The following is an 18,041-nucleotide window of genomic DNA, read 5'->3' on the forward strand; positions in this document are numbered from 1 at the left end:
CAGCATGTCGGCTATCAAGTATTATACAAATAACAAACATAAAATTAAAAAGAGAAATATAAAAGTTTAGTCTTGCAGTCTTTCATTTAGTGCGTCTCTGAGCTCTCTTCTTTGGCCTTCTGATCATTTTCTTGAAAAATATGCCTTTCAGAAACATTCTATCTTACGACATTTAAACAGTAGTAGTAAAATATATACTTTTTTTTAGTATATATTTTTTCGATTGTTATTTTTTATTAAGAAGATGAATGTGAGGATCCATAGTTTGGGTCATTTTATTGAGATTAGCTACTTTTCTCTCGAGTCTCGACCTATAGATGCATCGGTGGATATGTGTAAAGTTAAGGTAAGTGAAAAGTTAACAAAAGTGGGCATGCAACCTTAGACCTAAAATTACATGCAAGGAAGTTATTTTCAAAGACCAATAAATTGATCTTCTAAATTTTTATTTTATTTTATGCAGTATGATGGTTATATAATAACGTGAACTTAAACGAAGAAGTGGAGATTGTATAGCCAACCTCAACTCGTTTGAGACTGAAGCGTCATTATTCTTGTTATAGCTGATTTTGTGTTTTTAAAGTTTTACTTGTAGAGTGCATTTCAACAGGTGTTAGTACATAATATTCATGGCCACCTTCGGCATCTTTTTTCTTCTTTAGTTGAACTTGTGTTTAGGATATTTTATAAAATCTTAGAAATTATGTAATACCTCTAATCCTATAACCCCGTTATGTCACGATTTTTTAAGTTCATGACATGTATTATCTTTTCTAGGAACACACATTTTTCTTTCGAGCTATGCAACATTGTGCTCGAAAAGTGACATATGATCCACCTTGCACTCATATTTTAATTTTTCGGTTGTTACATCTTTGTGTTTAGTAGATTCTTAAGCTTAATTTTCAGGTGTTTAACATATTTTTGTGTTGAAAATTCCTTTTTGGTTAATGGATGAAAAAAGGTAAGCTTTCCAATCTAATGGAGTGGAACTAATGCCGATCTTTGCTTTTAAACAAAAGAAAACAATTAGGTCTTTGATTCTGCACAAGATTTTAACATCTTTTTGCCTTAAATTGTTTTCATGAATAAAAATAATAATAATTTAACTATAAATTGTTTTCAGTGTTAGAGTTAAACACCTAAAAAAAGGTAAGTTTATCAATCCAAATGGAGTGGAAGTAATATAGATGACTCTAAGCTACAATGAGCTCTGAAGAAATGACATGGCGAAAAAAAATAAAACGTCATAAAATTAATGCTTTAGCAAATTTTGATAGAAATTGGATAGTTGGAACAATAAAGAAAACAAGACGAAGAAGAAAACAGATTAGAAGAACATAAATTAGTAGACCAAATTTTTGAGTAGTAACTGATTTTGTGATTTGGCATAAATACAAAAAAAAACATATTTGAAATACGCAGTGTTATCTCAATTTGGTCTTCCTTTTACATTTGGTTTTTTTCTTAAATTTCTCAATTTGTGAAAAAACTCTAATGACTTTGGGTATGCAATTGGACTATTCATCTGCTTTTAATGAGTCATTACTATGAAATAATCATATACAATGGTGCTATAGAAGTTCCATCATTTTGACTTGTGAATGCAATGATTTATTAATGTGTAGTTTAGTATTAATTGATAACTGGAAAACAAAAAAAAACATAACGCGTCGTATAAGCGCGAATTAAATGTATATAACTTAAAATTCTTATTAATGAGTTCCATATTGGTTACTCATATGTATGTCAACATGTTGAGAATGTGACCAATATTCATCAACAAGCTGTCCAAATAATGAACTTTCTTTATTCATAAGTTTCATTGGCTTATCATACTCTACCAGCTTCCCTGTAAAACAAATATTTCATGTTAATATAATATTTTTCGTTGTATCGAAAAAGAACCTTGATGAAGTAAGTAAATATTCTGTTGAATCTTACCATCACTTATAGCAAGAACCATAGTGCAATCCATTACTGTTGGGATTCTGTGAGCTACAGTTATGACTGTGCAATCCTCAAATTCTGTCCTAATTGTTTTTTGAATTATTGAATCTGTTGTATTGTCAATTGATGCTGTTGCTTCATCAAGAACTAATATTTTTCTTCTTTTTAATAATGCTCTTCCAAGACAAAATAACTGTCTTTGTCCCATGCTCCAATTTGATCCATCTTGTGACACTATATGTAGTACTTTTGATTGTTAGTACTACATAACTTTTACTATGTTGCTCGGGATCATCAAAAATGTTGTTACCAACCGTGTCATGAGGAGGAGATCAGACACGAACATGGTGACATTTTTTGAAGAGTCTGAGCAGAGGATTTTAAGTTATCATCATGATTACCTGAGGAGTATAGTCTTCCTTCTTTCTGTTGAACAACGTCTTGAAGTTGACATTTCCTCAAAACCTTGCACACATGATGATAAACAGAAATAAGTGTTTGAAATTGATTTTATAAATAAATAGTTATATATGTCAGGATAGAAGTGTTGAACGTGATAATACAAAGTTAATGCGTTTGGTAGAAAGTGCCGATAACACTTCTGTTTAGAGCGACAGAAACGCCTTTTACATTGAAAATAAGGACGAACAACAGAAATGGAATGGAGGGGGTTAGGAGTTTTGTCTTGAAAAGTACTTATGAGTTGGTATTCGTATAACGCGAGTTATCTCTATAAGGTAATTTTGCAGCATAATGAAATTTTTTGACAATGTTTTTAAGGAAATGTTACCTCCCATATCTCCTGATCAGTGTGCTCTGACAGTGGATCAAGATTGTATCTGACAGTTCCGCTAAAAAGCGTGGGATCTTGTGGAATGATTGATAAAGAAGATCGAAGATCATGAATCCCGATTGTTGAGATGTTTATGCCATCTATGATGATCATTCCTTCTGTTGGTTCTACCAAGCGAAACAAGGCACTGATAAGAGTTGTTTTCCCACTACCTGTCCTGCCAACAATTCCAACTTTATATCCACCTTCAATGGTGCAGCTAATGCCTTGTAGAACAAGTGGAGCAGTCGGTTGATATCTGACCTGGAATACAAATCACGTATGATCTATGGTCTACATCGATGAATAAATGAATATCGATAACTAAGGAGCTAGGATACTAACCTTTAAATCAACAATCTCCACTTTACCAATGGAAGGCCAAGAGGGATCAGGTCTATTGTCTTGTAAAAATTCAGTGTGTTCGCTAGGAATATGCATGTATTGCTCTAATCTTTCTACTGAAATAATGGCGTTTTCTAGCATGCATTGGGTTTGGACCGAAGCAACTAGGAACACGTTCAATGAAAGAGCATACGATAGAGCCATGCCAATATATCCTGAAAATCAAATACAAAGTCTTAGTATATGAACCAAACTTCATTTTATTATGTAATGAATTTCATTACCTGAGTCAGAAGCTTCAAAGGGAAGTAAAACCATGGCTAAGGCTGAGGATGAGAGAACTATGGCGCAGAGTATTTCTAGTCGTTGGATCAACCACTCAGTTGCTGAAAAGCTGTGGAAAAATGCAATTGCATTTCTATCAACAAGTTGTAGATATTCTGTGCAAAAACGATCCTCCTCCTCGAAAGCTCTGATGGTCATTGCTCCCGCTATGGCTTCAGCAAGATGGCTAGCAACAGCTGACTTTGTTGTGCCATCAATTCTCATGAGTTCCTTTGCTGAAGCAAAATAGAATCTCTATGCAGAAAAATAAAACAGTGGGACTAAAAAGTTGAGCAGGTAGTCGATATAAGGACTAGTAACGAACAGAGGCGGAGCTAGGATTTTCAATAAGGAGGTTCAAAATCCGTAGAAATAGATACCAGAAGGGGGTTCGAATACTCTATATATATATATAAACTTATTTTAACCATGCATAAATAATATAATTTTTCGCCGAAGTGGGTTCGGATGAACCCCCTTGTATGAAGGTAGCTCCGCCCCCGGTAACGAATCATGAGTAGTTAATATGCTCGCCTGTAATATCACTGTCATATAAATCATCGGTATAATGATAATCAAGATTGGCCAGGTGAGAGCAGCCAATATTCCTAAGCTGAAGTATGTGGTCAAGGTTGAGGATGCAGCCTGACTGAATCGAAATGACAAGTCGAGATCCAAAACACTGAGGTCTGAAGACAACTGCAAAACAAGATTATGTTAGTTTTATATATACTGTCAAGCATTGTTGTCATAGGCTAGCTTAGGTTGTCATTTCTTACCCGACTAAGTATTCTTCCGAGTGGTGTTGAGTCGTAAAATGACATTGGTGCTCGGAATATAGACGTTAGTAACTTAGCAAAAATAGATTTTGAAGACTTGAGGCCTAAATTAATCACTACATAGGACCTAAATAACAAGGTTACCGACATACCAAAACCTATGGATGAGTATATTAGGATGAGACTCAATTTGCTGGTTCTTGAACTCTGTAAATCAGCAGCTAACAAAAGATTTTGTCCTAGCTGGCCAACCATATATAGGAGGTGTGAAAATATAACCAAAAGGAAGTAAAAAAGGCCGTTGCTTTCGCCAAGATATTGTTTATACGGCTTAAGACCGGTGTATCCTGTTTCTCGTTCTTCTTGCTTGATCAACTGTTCACCAACAGGTGTTATCAGCTGTTCTTCCGCACACAATGGATGAATATTTTCTACTGAGCTTTTGGTCCTTTGTTGTGGAGAACACCCTCGATTACTCTCACTTTTAATCGCCTCATCATGTGCATGAATGAGGTTTTGAAACTCTTCACAAGAAAGAAGCAACTGATCAAAAGAAGCTGACTGTATGATGTTTCCTTCAGACATTAGCTAATGACAAAATAGAACTCTGTTAGATCACGTACTTGTATAAAATCTGCTAAAATAAGTCGGCACACAAGCTCATCGAAATGAATGCAGAATAGATTACTAACCAATATTGAATCAAATGTAGGAAGGAAATCTACTTGATGAGTCACAAGCAAGACTGTCTTTCCAGAAAGAGCTCCCATGACATATTCCTGATAATATGAGATTCAAAGTAAGTTATCTTATAAAATGCTTTTCCGATCTCTAGTTTGTCGAGATAAATGTTCTTACATTAAATAGACAGGTTGAGGTATAAGCATCAACTGCGCTGAATGGATCGTCCAATAGATATATGTCTGCATCTTGATACAGTGCACGTGCTAGCTGAACTCGCTGCTTCTGTCCACCACTGAGGTTAACCCCTCTTTCTCCAATAATTGTTTGGTCACCAAAAGGAAACATGTCAAGGTCCTTGACAAGAGAACACCTTTCAAGTACTTCTTGGTATTTGATTCGATCCACTGTGGAACCAAAAAGTATGTTCTCTCTTATTGTTCCTGTCTGAATCCATGCATTCTGAGAGACGTATGCCACCGTTCCATGAACTTGAACCTGAAAATTGAGAAGCCAATGAAACAGGTTTTTAGCATTTGCTGATATCCAGTATTACACAAAAATAAAATGACAGTTAAAAGAGAATGAGAAGTTGACGTGAAAACTTACCAAGCCATCAACGTATGGTACCTCTCCGAGAATTGCAGCTAAAAGAGTCGATTTACCAGAACCAACCTCTCCGCAGATAGCTAGCTTTTGCCCTTGTTTGACATGAAGGTTTACACTTTTCACTGCAGGATTATGTGAACTTGCATCCCATGATATCCCTTTGGACTTGATGATTATAGAATGCTCAAGTTGCTTTCCCTGGTACTTCTGCTCTGTACGTCTGTTTTGCAACTCCGGAGCCTCAAGAAATTCCACAATTCGAGATAACGAGACTTTTGCTTCTATGAATACTCCAAGAATATCAGGAACTGACCTAACAGGTTCCTGGACAATGCGTAAAGTGGCAAGGAATGTGAAGACATTAGTGGTATTAAGAGGGACTTTGAGTAAGTAGCAAGAACAGAAAGTAACCGCAGATACTATAATTGGCGTTGACCAAAACAAAACCAGGTAATAGCCTTTCTGCATCTGCACTGCTGATAGCCATCGGTATTCGTCTTCTCTTAGCTTTTCAATTGCATTCTTAAAATGCTTCTCCCACGCGTATAACTTCAACACTTTCATACTAGTAAGAGCTTCAGTTATGGCCCTTAGCATTCTGTCTTGTGCAATCATAAGCTCTGTCAAGTACTTGTGCTGTGATTTAGCAACCGGAGAATTTCCTAGCACACTTGCTACAACTAATAGTAGCGCTGGTATGGTAGCCAATCCCACAGCATAATACATTATGACTAGTGCAATGCATACCTGAACACCCGTTGTCCATATTTGATGACACCAATATGGAAATTCACCAACTTTAAAGGTATCAACTGTGGCATAGTTTATTATCTCACCAGGTGAGTGAGTATTCTTAGCAGTGTTTGAAAGACGGAGTTGCTTATTGTATATAGCTGCAGTTAACAAGGATTTAACTTGAAGACCGATTAATCTAGTCCTGAAAAACCATTGCCTCTCTGCTAATGATTCTATGCATTTAGCGATAAGGATTCCCCCGGCTAACACATAACCTTCATATTTGAAAGCTCCATTTCCTTTAGCAAGTTCAATGAAGGCATAAAGAAACAAGGGCCCTATTGACACAGTCACCGTCTTAATCAGCGCGAACAATCCAGATACCACAATGGCTTTCCATTGACAGCAGACTATTGCTGAAAATACAGAAGGCCGAGCATTTGAAATGTTTTGCTTTCTTTTATTTACTTGCTCCTTAAACAACGAGTACAACGTCCCAACTTGATCCTCCGGCCTCAACTCTGGAATGTCCTCATCATTGAGAGTTTTCTCCTTGCCCTTCTTCAGTAAATCATTCAACCAGCAAAATGACATTCTACTAAATATTCCAGCTTTGGCAAATGGAGTTGTTTTCTCATTCGATTCAACTTTACCACAGGCATTATCGGCTTCTTCTCCCAGAAGAGTTTCACAAGTGCTTATATCCCGTTGGCCTTTGGATGCAGAAACGGTCACTAAAACCACTCCTAGTAGTGGTAGCATGTCCAAGACTGATTTTGTGTACACTACATTCTCTATGATTACTTGCCATACGGATGAAATACAAAGAAATGCTGCTAGTAAGCTTGCAAGAAAAACACACAGCTTCCCTGGTGAAGAAGTATACTGCTTCTTGTAAATGGAAAGTAAACTCAGCAGCAACCACGTGAGCCCTTGTGACAACGGAACCAGCCATTGATGTAGCGGTAGAACAGTTTGTTGAGCGATGAGTTTCTGCAAAACTTTCCATGTCCCAAAACTCAAGTATGCTAAAGCTAAACTGCCATTGAAAATGTACGAACAACCTGACAAGATAGAATTGCCTTGGAACTCAGAGGACGCCACGCTCTTTCGTGATGAGAACTTGGTAGAAAAGAGGAAAACAAGAATCATCAGAAGCAGGATATTTGCAAAAATGATCAATATATGACTGGTGCATGAAAATGTATCAAGAAAAGTTGAACTGCAACTCTCTCCAGCCTTTTGTGAACACTCATACTTCCCACAGAAAACCAGCCAGAGATCCATCATTTTATGTCCCTGATCCAAGTAAGAGTATCAAAAGAAGAAAGATAATAGGAAAGGTTCATTGGATTTTCACAACGACGACAACTATAACTACTATGCAAGTGAGTCAACGGCTATATGAATCCTCACTGACCGTGCTACTCCATTTAAGCTTGTTTCACTCCTGTATTATACAATTTTTCATGTTCAGACTTTAAAGAAAAAAATCCCGGAAACAACTATCAAGAAACAGTCAGTTCAGAAATAAAATCACCTTTTGATTGCAAGACGCCAACAGCTGAAAGTGCAAATCATTACTCTTTCAAAGCTGGTGCATTCTAAAAGGCATAATACTTTAACTTGGCCTCAGCCAATTAAACACTCCAGCTTTGAGTACGCACGTCTAGACACCTCAACTCATCTCCACTGCGTCATAAGTTAAAACACTCCAATTTTCAAAATGATCATCTAGACACCTCCAAATTTACGTGTCACATCAGCATAGGGTGTCCACAAGACACATCGGAGATGAATTTAGAGTTTTAGTTGTTAGTTGAGATGTCTAAATGTGCACTCTCAAAGTTGGAGTATTAGTCCGAGTTTGAGTGTCTGTTTAAAATGTACAAATGGAGCATCTTTAAATGTACAAGACATCAAAAAATCCAATAAAGAGCATCTACTTTAATCAAATAAGGTCCCACTTTCAGACAAAAGGGAAAACATATCATAAACAAGCATTTCCATTATTGGGAAGATCTTTTTGCTTTTGTTCACCATTTCTCTGCCTTAGACCTTTTAACTTACGGATTCAGCAGAACTCAATAACTTTAGTCTAAACTCTATAATATCGTAAAATATTCATCAAAATATACAAATTTTAAAACTCACTAACTCAGAAAAGACTATAATCCCGAACTCATAAACTTCAAATCCTGACTCCATTTCTAACCACTGTAGGTTGTAAGGACAAGTACTAGTGCAATACACCCTAAAAGCACTAATCTTTGAACTTAAAAGTGAACAAAACACATTAACATAACTAGCTAAAGTATATCAAATCAAGAAAAGAAAGTAATAAAATCAAAAGCATTGGAATTTACCTTTCTTGTATACACGTCTCAAGCTATGAGAATTTCCTACAATGTTCGTGAAAAAATATTTTTCGTAAGATTTCCAACAATGTCAGCTCCAAGAACAATCTTTTTTTTTTTATCCCCTCAACTTCAATGAATTTTTAAAGTAGTTTGTGTGTACACTATAATATAACTACATTCTTGTTTGTTAAATACCATATTTGTATAAAAGTGTACTAATATTATGTTCTGGTAATTGTTAAAATATGGCAAAAATACCAAAAGTGTAAACTTGGGAAGTTTCATTACTATGATTGTTATTTTTTTCACACAAATTTCAACCACTAACACTTGATGATATTTTATCTTTTTGTGCTTTTTGATAGTATAATATAAAGTTTTTGTCTGTTACAAAGAATACATTTGTTGAAAAAGAAAGGGGTAGAAGCCAAAAATCTTTGTTTGCTTTAAATTTGTAAATTATTCTTAAAAAAGAATGGGTTGTTAGAGAATCAGATGCTATTAGACAAAAAGTATATTCATATTTACATCAAGAATTCAAGATAAAAGAGTAAGTTTATATCAGTTTTGAAATCTTAATTTGAAGTTGACGTTTTGTTTGAATATATAATTTAAATTTTTTAAGTTATATTTTTTTCATAAATATAAAAATAGAGATAATAATAAAACAAAGTCTTGTTAAGATTTTGATCCGTCCTATTCGTCCCATGCATACATGCATTCTTCAAACTTTTTGAAATAAATTAAGATAACAAAAGTTAAATTTAAAGTATTAACCACAAATTGAAAAAAATAAATAATAATAATAATAATAATATTAAAAAAAATCTGCCTTTTGCAGTCTGCTACAAATTAAAAACTGAAATATTTTGGTCTGCCCCCGACCCATTATGATTTTAACTTATCGTAAAAACCTTACGAGTTGTGAAAAATATCAAACAAAATTTAATTTTTTTCATAAATTTAATGAATGAGCAAATGGTATTCATAAACAAAATGCCAGTACATAATTGTATAGGGATTCATTAATCAACAAAAATAATAAGTAACATAATTTTATCATATGATATAAATAATATCTTCGAGTCGAGAATTAATTTCTTTTTTTTTATAAAGTTTTAATTCTTAGTCTTTCTTTACCAATATTAACTTAGAGGTCGTTTGATAAATATATAAAAAAATATTTTTATGAATATATTAAAGACGGTAGAACTTATACGACATTTGATAAATATATAAAAAAATTAATCATATACATAATAGATTGAAAAAATAAAATATATATATAGGGGTAGGACAAGTATTTTATTTTTTCAATTTATCTCAAGAGAAAGAGGGTCCCAACACACAATCATGAAATTAAAGTTTTGCTTATTTCAAAAATTAAATTAAATACACCAAAATGCTGTGATATTGAGTAGACTACACGTTGCACTGTCTTTTTTTTTTGGACAGTTGGTGAACGTCAGAGCAACTTGTTTTTGTTAATGCTCCGTCTATTTTTAATTGTTATCATTGTGTTTATAGTATCAAATAATAATAACTTTAATTAATATTTTATAGCGTATGTTTTAATCATATTAATTTGAAAAAAAAGTTAAAATTTATAGTACTTTCTAGTTTTTATTTTTAAAATATCAAATTTATATAAGTTATATTTTGATTTAAAAATTAATTAAAAAACATAATATAACAATTAAAAATGAACAATACATTAAGCGCATACTAGGACTGAGTTATAGTCAACAACTCGAACACAAAACTGTCGAGTGAAGTCAAGTGATAATCAACCAAACAATGGAGAAGAACAAAAGCTATGACCATACAATCTTTTAATTGTTGTTCAGTGTAAAAGAGTTCAATATAGAGTATTATACAGCAAAATTGTTTTACTTCTACTCAAATAAATAGAGGCAAAGGTTTCTACAATGCCAAAAAAAGGATTGCTCATTCTTAGTCAAAATTCTATCAACATTCTATTCTAACAGCACCACTTTGAGATGAAATAAATTTGGGTTTTCTATTGACTTGCTCCAAGCATTGGATGACATCTCCAACCTTGAAGTCATCCCAGTTTTGAATGACAAGTCCACATTCATTCCCCTTTCCAACTGCTTCAACATCCTGCTTCTCACGCTTTAACGATGCACAACATCCTTCGAAAACAACCTCACCACTTCTAAGAAGCCTCATTGTTGATGATCTGATGAGTCTGCCATCTATCACACGACAACCAGCTATCTTGACGTCCTCTCCCTTAGCTTTGCTTCTTCCTTTAAGCTCAAATATGCTCAGTATCTGTGCCTCACCTGAAACCTGTGTCTCAAATGTACCGGGGGCTTTTTCAACAATTGAGTTGCCAATATCCTCTAGAAGATGATAGATCACACGATGGATTTTTATCTGCGACAGAATCATAATAAGTATGAGCTTAACGTTTTCAGCGTGTACTAGGAGCATCACAGTGACCACATTAAGTATTGACCAGAAAAAGCACCTTAATGCCAGCTTTGTTTGCTGCTTGACTTATTGAACCAGGTGGAGTTGGTATGCTGAACCCAACAATAAATGCACCACAAGCTTGTGCTAAGTCCACGTCGGACTCAGAAATAGGCCCAACACCTCCATGGACAATATTCACGAAAACCTATAAAAAGGGCAATTTTCACAATTTTGAAACTGAAGTTTCTCTAGGAAGTATGAAAAATGAGGATGAACACTAAAATAGAGCTGATCAATGCATCTGAAACACTACTATTTGTCTCACCTGAGAACTATCCAAACTCTTCAATGCGTCTGTAACGGCTTGGACAGTTCCCTGAACATCTGCTTTTACTATTATTGTCATTTCAACCCTCTTGGGCTTCTCTTCAACCTCACCTTCTTCATCTTCTAAATTAGATTCTGACACTAGAGCTCCTAATTTTTCTGCGTCCATCTTCCTCCCAAGTCTATCTTTTTCAAATTTCTTTTTCCTCCCAGCGCTAAGCATCCTTGCCCTTTCCTCAGTGTGAACGACAATAATGTCATCACCAGCCATTGGAAGCCCCTTGAGTCCTTCGATCTCTACAGGCATAGCTGGCCTAGCCCTATCAGTTGATTTTCCTAGCATATCCCTAATAGCCCTGATTTTTCCCCACTCGGCACCTACAACAACATGCTGACCACAGACAAGGGTCCCTGCTTTCACTATTGCAGTAGCCAATGGACCCCGTCCTCTATCAACCCTAGCCTCGACGACATAAGCTTGGGCTGGTCCATCTACACGTGATTTCAGATCCATCATCTCAGCCTGGAGAAGCAACGCCTCCTCCAGCTTATCCAATCCAGTTTTTGTTACAGCAGAGACTTCAACAACCTGAATATCTCCACCCATCTCCTCCAGAGCCAACCCTTCTGTTGCAAGCTGGATTTTCACTTTTTCAGGATTTGCTGCCGGCTTATCACATTTATTGACAGCGACAACGATTGGAACATCAGCTGCTTTTGCATGGGACATTGCTTCCAGCGTTTGTGGCATAACACCGTCATCAGCAGCCACTACCAATACAACAATGTCAGTAACCGCTGCACCTCTTTGTCGCATAGCGCTAAATGCCGCATGACCAGGAGTGTCAAGGAACGTGATAGATGCCCCAGAAGACATTCCAACAACAAATGCTCCCAAATGCTGAGTTATGCCTCCAGCTTCCTTAGCAGCCACAGAAGTCAGACGTAGAGCATCTAAAAGGGATGTTTTACCATGATCAACATGACCCATCACTGTGACCACAGGTGGACGTGGAAGGACTTCAGCACCTTCGTTAGAATGCAGCCTTCTAACATTCACTCCAATTTCCTGCAAAGGGAACAAGAAAACATTTATTTTAGTCCATATCCACAGATAGCATCCTGCTTGGAAGGTCAGACACTCAAATTGAAAAACAGAAAGGAAAAACAATTGCTTTACCATCGCAACAAGCTCAGAAATATCGATGCTAAGAGGATCATATTCTGAGTCAACCTTCTCCCCCACATTTTTAAGGATATCCTGCACGACAGGTATTGACACGCCACAACGTTTGGCCAGCTCAACAATTGTCATGCCCTCGAATATCTCTACAGTTCTATCTGATAAGGAGGAGCTAGCAGTTTTTTTAAGCTTGGGAGGGACATAAGGAGCTTCAACGGGTGGTGAGGAATCCTTTGTCCTTTTCTTGAACTTCCCTTTCTTCTGTATCTTCAAACCCAAAGCTTCTGGTTCTTTTTTCCAAGCCAGTGTTTCTGGACTGGCATGAAAACACCTGGAGGAAAAAAAAAACTATATTATCTCTATTACGTCAACCAAAAGGTAACACTGTTAGGTTTTTCAGGCTGCCCACATTCTTTAACTTAACTCTATCATGCTGCCTATGATCTTAAATTTCACCTTTCATTGTTTAGATAAACCCTCAGAGAAGAAACCACTGTGCAAATTTATCCTTATTTTCTTTGGAGTGTTATAAAAGAAGTGCAATTAACTTTAAGGGAAAAATAACAGCTCACCATTGGCAACCAACTTGACCACTTTAGAAGTAACATTATTCGGTTCTGCCAAACTTATTACTTAACCATGGCAAACCACTAACTGAAGAAAAAAACACATCTCCACACAATGTCAACGAAAATTTATTTAAACTTAACCATGGCAAACCCCCAACTGAAAAAGAGCAGGCCAAAGATGTCGTGTATTCTCTAAAGATGTAGTGAAGTCTCTTTCTTTATTACTATCCATTGCCTGTTGTTTGAAATTATTGATTAAAAAACCTGGCTAAACCTTTTATTCTTGCATAAAAGTTTCCACTCAAATTGATGCTTAACAGCTACCTCCTGAGTTGCATAAGTCTTAATTCCTGAGTTTCATTATTCAGCAGGCACTCTATTTCAAGATTTAACCTCTTCACTGAAATTCTTATTACTGGACAATGCAGGTAGCATCCACCACTTTTTTGGTAAGTCTTTTGGTACAGGAGTGCTAAATTATACTCTTATGCATTTTGCTGAAAGGGAACTGTTAAAGCATTTTGTTTGCCAATAATGATTCCCTCCATTGCACCACCTAGCCAATAATGATTCCCTTCATTGCACCGCCTAGCTGTAAACTTTTTCTTTTAAGTGTTCAAAAATTTTGTTACACTAATGTAATTTTCTCTTATTGATTTGCCTGTTTGATAGCTGTGATAATAGACTACTAACGGAAATCTGCAAACCAAAAACTTTTCAAAGATAAAACTTTGTGCTTGCTTCAAATATAGTTTTTTCACACACCAATTTCTTCTCACATAATCCTCCCCCTTTTCAACCACACAGAGAGAAGAAAAGCATTCAAGAAACCAGCAATTGTAGAATGAAATGGTTGAAAGATCATTCCCTTCAGCATCTGAAAGGGATTTCCTTCAACAGGAAAAACTGGAAGCACTAGAGTGTTCTTCTAGCAAATTAGTAAGAGATCTCCACTTGAGCACAACATAATTTTGAAGAACAACATAATTAGCAAATGGTTGATAGAACTCTTTCCGAACCAACATGTTCATTATGAAAAGCAAAAAGTTATTTCTGACCCATCTTTTAACTTCTTAGGGATTCAAGTTCTTTAGCTTGTGGAAAATGTCTAATCCTCATTTTGGCTGAAACTGAAAGGTAAAGGTCTTTCCGAAACAGCCTCTCTACCTCAACAAGGTAGGGGGGGCAAGATCTGCATTTATTCTACCCTCCTCAAACCCCATTTATGGGATCACACTAATTATGTTATTGTTGTTGAGAAGATAAAGTTCTTTGAGAAGCACTAGAATGTTCTTCTAGCTACTTTCTGCCACAGTTCAATACAACATAAAATTAGAATCTTGAACATCAGCACTTGCCTCATTTTTTAAAGGAAAAAGATTCTCTTTGCATTCTAAAGCAGTTGGGTGTTATGTAACTTACCATTAGTCATTACTCAATATGCAACAAGATTCAAGATTTTTATTTAGTGAATTTATTCATCTAATTCTATATTTCTTAGAACACAACTTATCATCAGAATGATGTCACTTACTTCTATAAATGAATCAACCAAAAAATCCCTGGGAAAGTTAAAGTAAAGTTGTGGACTTCACCTTATTGAAGTTCTGTAAGTTAGGAAGTTGGTACAGTTCGACTTCCATTGAGCTGCTATCAGAAAGCATCCTGCAATATAAAGGGAAAATATATGATACATGCCTGTACATCATCTGAAGCCATGTTCTCATTTAATTTCAGCTCTCAGAAAATATAGCCAAGAATTAGAAAATAAGAAGCATGTCACCCAGATGTAGCACGAATAATCGGCCTTATAAAACTAAAACTTTTGTATTTCAAGGGGCGTGGAAAAAAAAACACAACGTCTACAAGCAGCGGACAAGAACTAGAATTATTTGCCTCTCCTCCTGTACCAAAAACCAAGTTCAGAAAAATAGGGAAGATGATGAGCTCGCAACCCATCTGAGTTAGAAAATCACCAAACAAACTATTCAAAGGATGATGATTAAGCACAATGTTTAATATAAACAAATGAAATTTAGTGCAGACCTTGTACTGAAGATGGTTAATATAAACAAATGAATAAGTGCAGGCCTTGTACATGAAGAAATCAAGAATAACGAATGTACAGACCTTGTATTTGTCCAGCCAAAACTGGAATTTTTCTCTGCACGTCTTCAAGGTTAGATTTGGAAACTGATGCTGCAGTATACCTGGATCTTACTGCCAATGCCTTTGTAAGACTAGTGAAGGTACCCTGCAGAAACACTCCATGTAAAAGTCTGCATAGAACTACCTCGAAAGCACAGTAACTAGGCAAAGAGGGAGTCTCAACAATGGCATAGTAGAATACATAATATGTAGACAGGGGTGGACAGATTTGTGCATTGGCGGACACGAGAGACAAATCAGATAATATCGGGTGGTAGCTTTTCAATAGAAGTGATTAACCAACTTATATTTGCTCAATGCAGAGCACAACAGCACATATTTTGGGAATTCATTTGGGCAATGCAGTTTACATCATCATTGGAGCTCTAAATAGATCCAAAACAACACTTTGCAGGAGACGGTTCCACATAACCATCTAAACATACAACCCTCCTGTTTTTGCTAATGGAAATGTTATAGATGTCGATGTTATGAAGTACAAGCATGGAAAGCTAATAAACTCTCTTTTCCTGTATAAAACCAAATAGACAATTTGAAAGGTCAAGGATCAGTTATGAAGTGATTTTCAGTTGAACCGAATAGAAGAGGCTAAAAACACACCTTTTTCCCTGCCGCCCTCCACGCCATTCATATGTATTACAACCTCCAGACCTGTAGACAATAAAACAAAAAGAAAGGCACTATTATAAGCCATGCTAGTCTAAATTGACACTGCTAAATGACTTGAGACAAAAAGGCTAAATAATGTATAGAATTAACCTCAAAAGAAAGAATGTACCAACCAACTATGTTATCCTAAATATATTTGGATTCGGCTATATAAATCCAGGGGAACTACTCCTCTCTATTTGGGCCCAATTCATTCCAACACTACATTGCCTAAGGAGTTCACTAAAATGATAGAATACATTAATGTGAATCAGTAAGGCCAAAAACACTGAGTTCAAATGGAAACTGAAGGTATACCCAGAACGTCAGGCAAATCACCCAAATCCCCTCAGAATGAGTGATTCTTAACATAAGTTTGCTTCATAGAGAAGTTCAGATGCATACATAAAACTAAAAGAAGTTCAAGTTTTTTATGTGAACTTCCCATTGAAAAGACAGATATTGGTTGCCTCTCATTTTCCAATACATCAGCAGGGGAAGATGGAATACAAATGATAGAGCTTTTCCGAGAATTATAAAGGTAACAATATCCTAAAGCACGAGTAGAATCAACCTAAATCGAAAACAGTGATATTGATAAACGATAAAATACAGTAATGAAAATCAACAACATGACCAAAACCCTAAGCTAACAATAGAAATGCATAACTTACACCCTAAGAGCTAAAAACAGAAAATAAATCCATACCCTCAAATTTCTTCATCAAACCCATAACACCCCTCTTCGCAAGGGAGCAAATCTTAGCATAAGATTGGTTCAATACTTAAAAAACAAGTAAAGATGCATACGTTGTGTCCAAGCCAGCTTACCCTCAGCTCAACTAATTCCACGGGACACCTGCCACCTCCCACTAGCAAAAGGTACTAGGTAACACTGTCTACCAAGGTTAGGACAGATACAAAGAATCTCCTAATGTTTTTGTCTCCGGATTTGAACCTAGGACCTCACCGCTCTCAACTACTTAATTAGCCACTAGGCCACACCCTTGGGTTCAATTAACTAAAAACTCTATATCCTTTCAGTTCTATCCGAGACCATTTTCATATAATAACAAGTACAGACAGATACATATAAAAACTGATAAAGTTCACATTTTTATGAAAAAATTGCATTGAAAAGATAAAATTCAGATATTTCCAACCCCTAAACAGCTTCCAACATATCAAAAAGGCAAGATGGTATGCGAAAAAGAAAATCTTTATGGAAATTATACAGGTGAAATTACAATCTTTGGTACATAATGAAGTAGAATAAGAAAGAAGAGGTTCGGTATAATGACCTGATAATGGATCTACTAAAGAGGCGAGAAACTGATGTTGAAATGAGAACTGCAGATTCTTGAAGGCACCCCACAGAGTCTAATGGCTTTTTCTTTCTGTGTTATTGTTCGAAAGTCCCAGAGGGTGCGAGGCCAAAGAGAGGGAGAAGAGAAGAGGCTCTCTGGTTGAAAAGGATTTTATTTTATTTTTTAGTAGGGTAAACAGAGTCAAAAAACTAATTAAGGAAAAAATCTTTGAAAAGCTTTATTAACCAAAAAAAAGATATTTTTGAAACGTGCAATTTTAGTTTGATGGAGTTCTTTTAAAAAAATTTATTTGTGAGAAATTGCTATGCCCTACTATTAGTAGGATATGATGAATTTCGATGAGAAGAATTAATTTTACGAATGAAATTATTTATAGATTTGATGGATTATTTATACAAAATTTAATATATAAAATAATTATATGAAATTGTTATATGATTAGCATTTTTAAAGACTTACTTATTGCATACGACACCTTTTTCTTTATTTCATTTTTTTTTTGATATGTAACTTATATTTGTTTAATTATTTAATTATATAATGCTTGGTTTCCGATATTAAAATCTGCCTAACTGGAAACCCAACAAATTAATGCATTCCTTCTCTGGTTTGTCTTTAGATAATTTTGCAAATTATTCCTGTTTCAACTATCATTTATTAGTATTATTATTATTATTACTATTAATTAATTATAATGGGACTTTTGGCCTTCCAAGATTAGTATTAACAAATTTAAATTGTTTAAGTTCATTTTCTTGAG

The 18,041-nt window shown here is 35.4% G+C and overlaps 2 protein-coding genes across 6 annotated transcripts; both read right to left on the reverse strand.

Moving 5' to 3' along the window:
• Positions 1-1,591: 1,591 nt before the first annotated feature.
• ABCC7 (ABC transporter C family member 7) lies at positions 1,592-8,756 on the reverse strand. Of its 4 annotated transcripts, XM_026032456.2 has the most exons (13): positions 7,796-8,130; positions 7,676-7,705; positions 5,521-7,554; positions 5,089-5,409; positions 4,923-5,009; positions 4,231-4,818; positions 3,986-4,150; positions 3,412-3,706; positions 3,128-3,342; positions 2,741-3,046; positions 2,352-2,415; positions 1,945-2,184; positions 1,592-1,852 (listed from the first exon to the last, which is right to left on the reverse strand). In XM_026032456.2, the coding sequence occupies exons 3-13, from the start codon at positions 7,543-7,545 to the stop codon at positions 1,716-1,718; spliced, it is 4,443 nt and encodes a 1,480-aa protein (XP_025888241.1). In that variant the 5' UTR covers positions 7,546-7,554; positions 7,676-7,705; positions 7,796-8,130; the 3' UTR covers positions 1,592-1,715. The 4 variants fall into 4 exon arrangements, with proteins under 4 accessions (XP_025888241.1, XP_004245548.1, XP_025888240.1 ...); XM_004245500.5 differs by lacking the exons at positions 7,676-7,705; positions 7,796-8,130 and adding an exon at positions 8,622-8,756; XM_026032455.2 differs by having other exon boundaries at positions 5,521-7,705.
• A 1,657-nt stretch (positions 8,757-10,413) lies between these two features.
• Positions 10,414-17,474, reverse strand: LOC101266248 (translation initiation factor IF-2). 2 transcript variants are annotated; one of them, NM_001366428.1, is made up of 8 exons: positions 17,255-17,474; positions 15,906-15,956; positions 15,267-15,390; positions 14,732-14,801; positions 12,565-12,898; positions 11,383-12,453; positions 11,113-11,262; positions 10,414-11,018 (listed from the first exon to the last, which is right to left on the reverse strand). In NM_001366428.1, exons 2-8 carry the CDS (start codon positions 15,930-15,932, stop codon positions 10,584-10,586), a joined length of 2,211 nt encoding a protein of 736 aa, NP_001353357.1. In that variant the 5' UTR covers positions 15,933-15,956; positions 17,255-17,474; the 3' UTR covers positions 10,414-10,583. The 2 variants fall into 2 exon arrangements, with proteins under 2 accessions (NP_001353357.1, XP_069143720.1); XM_069287619.1 differs by having other exon boundaries at positions 15,267-15,814; positions 17,255-17,471.
• Positions 17,475-18,041: the final 567 nt, after the last annotated feature.

The sequence above is a fragment of the Solanum lycopersicum genome, chromosome 8 (assembly GCF_036512215.1).
Source record: "Solanum lycopersicum chromosome 8, SLM_r2.1".
NCBI lineage: Eukaryota > Viridiplantae > Streptophyta > Magnoliopsida > Solanales > Solanaceae > Solanum > Solanum lycopersicum.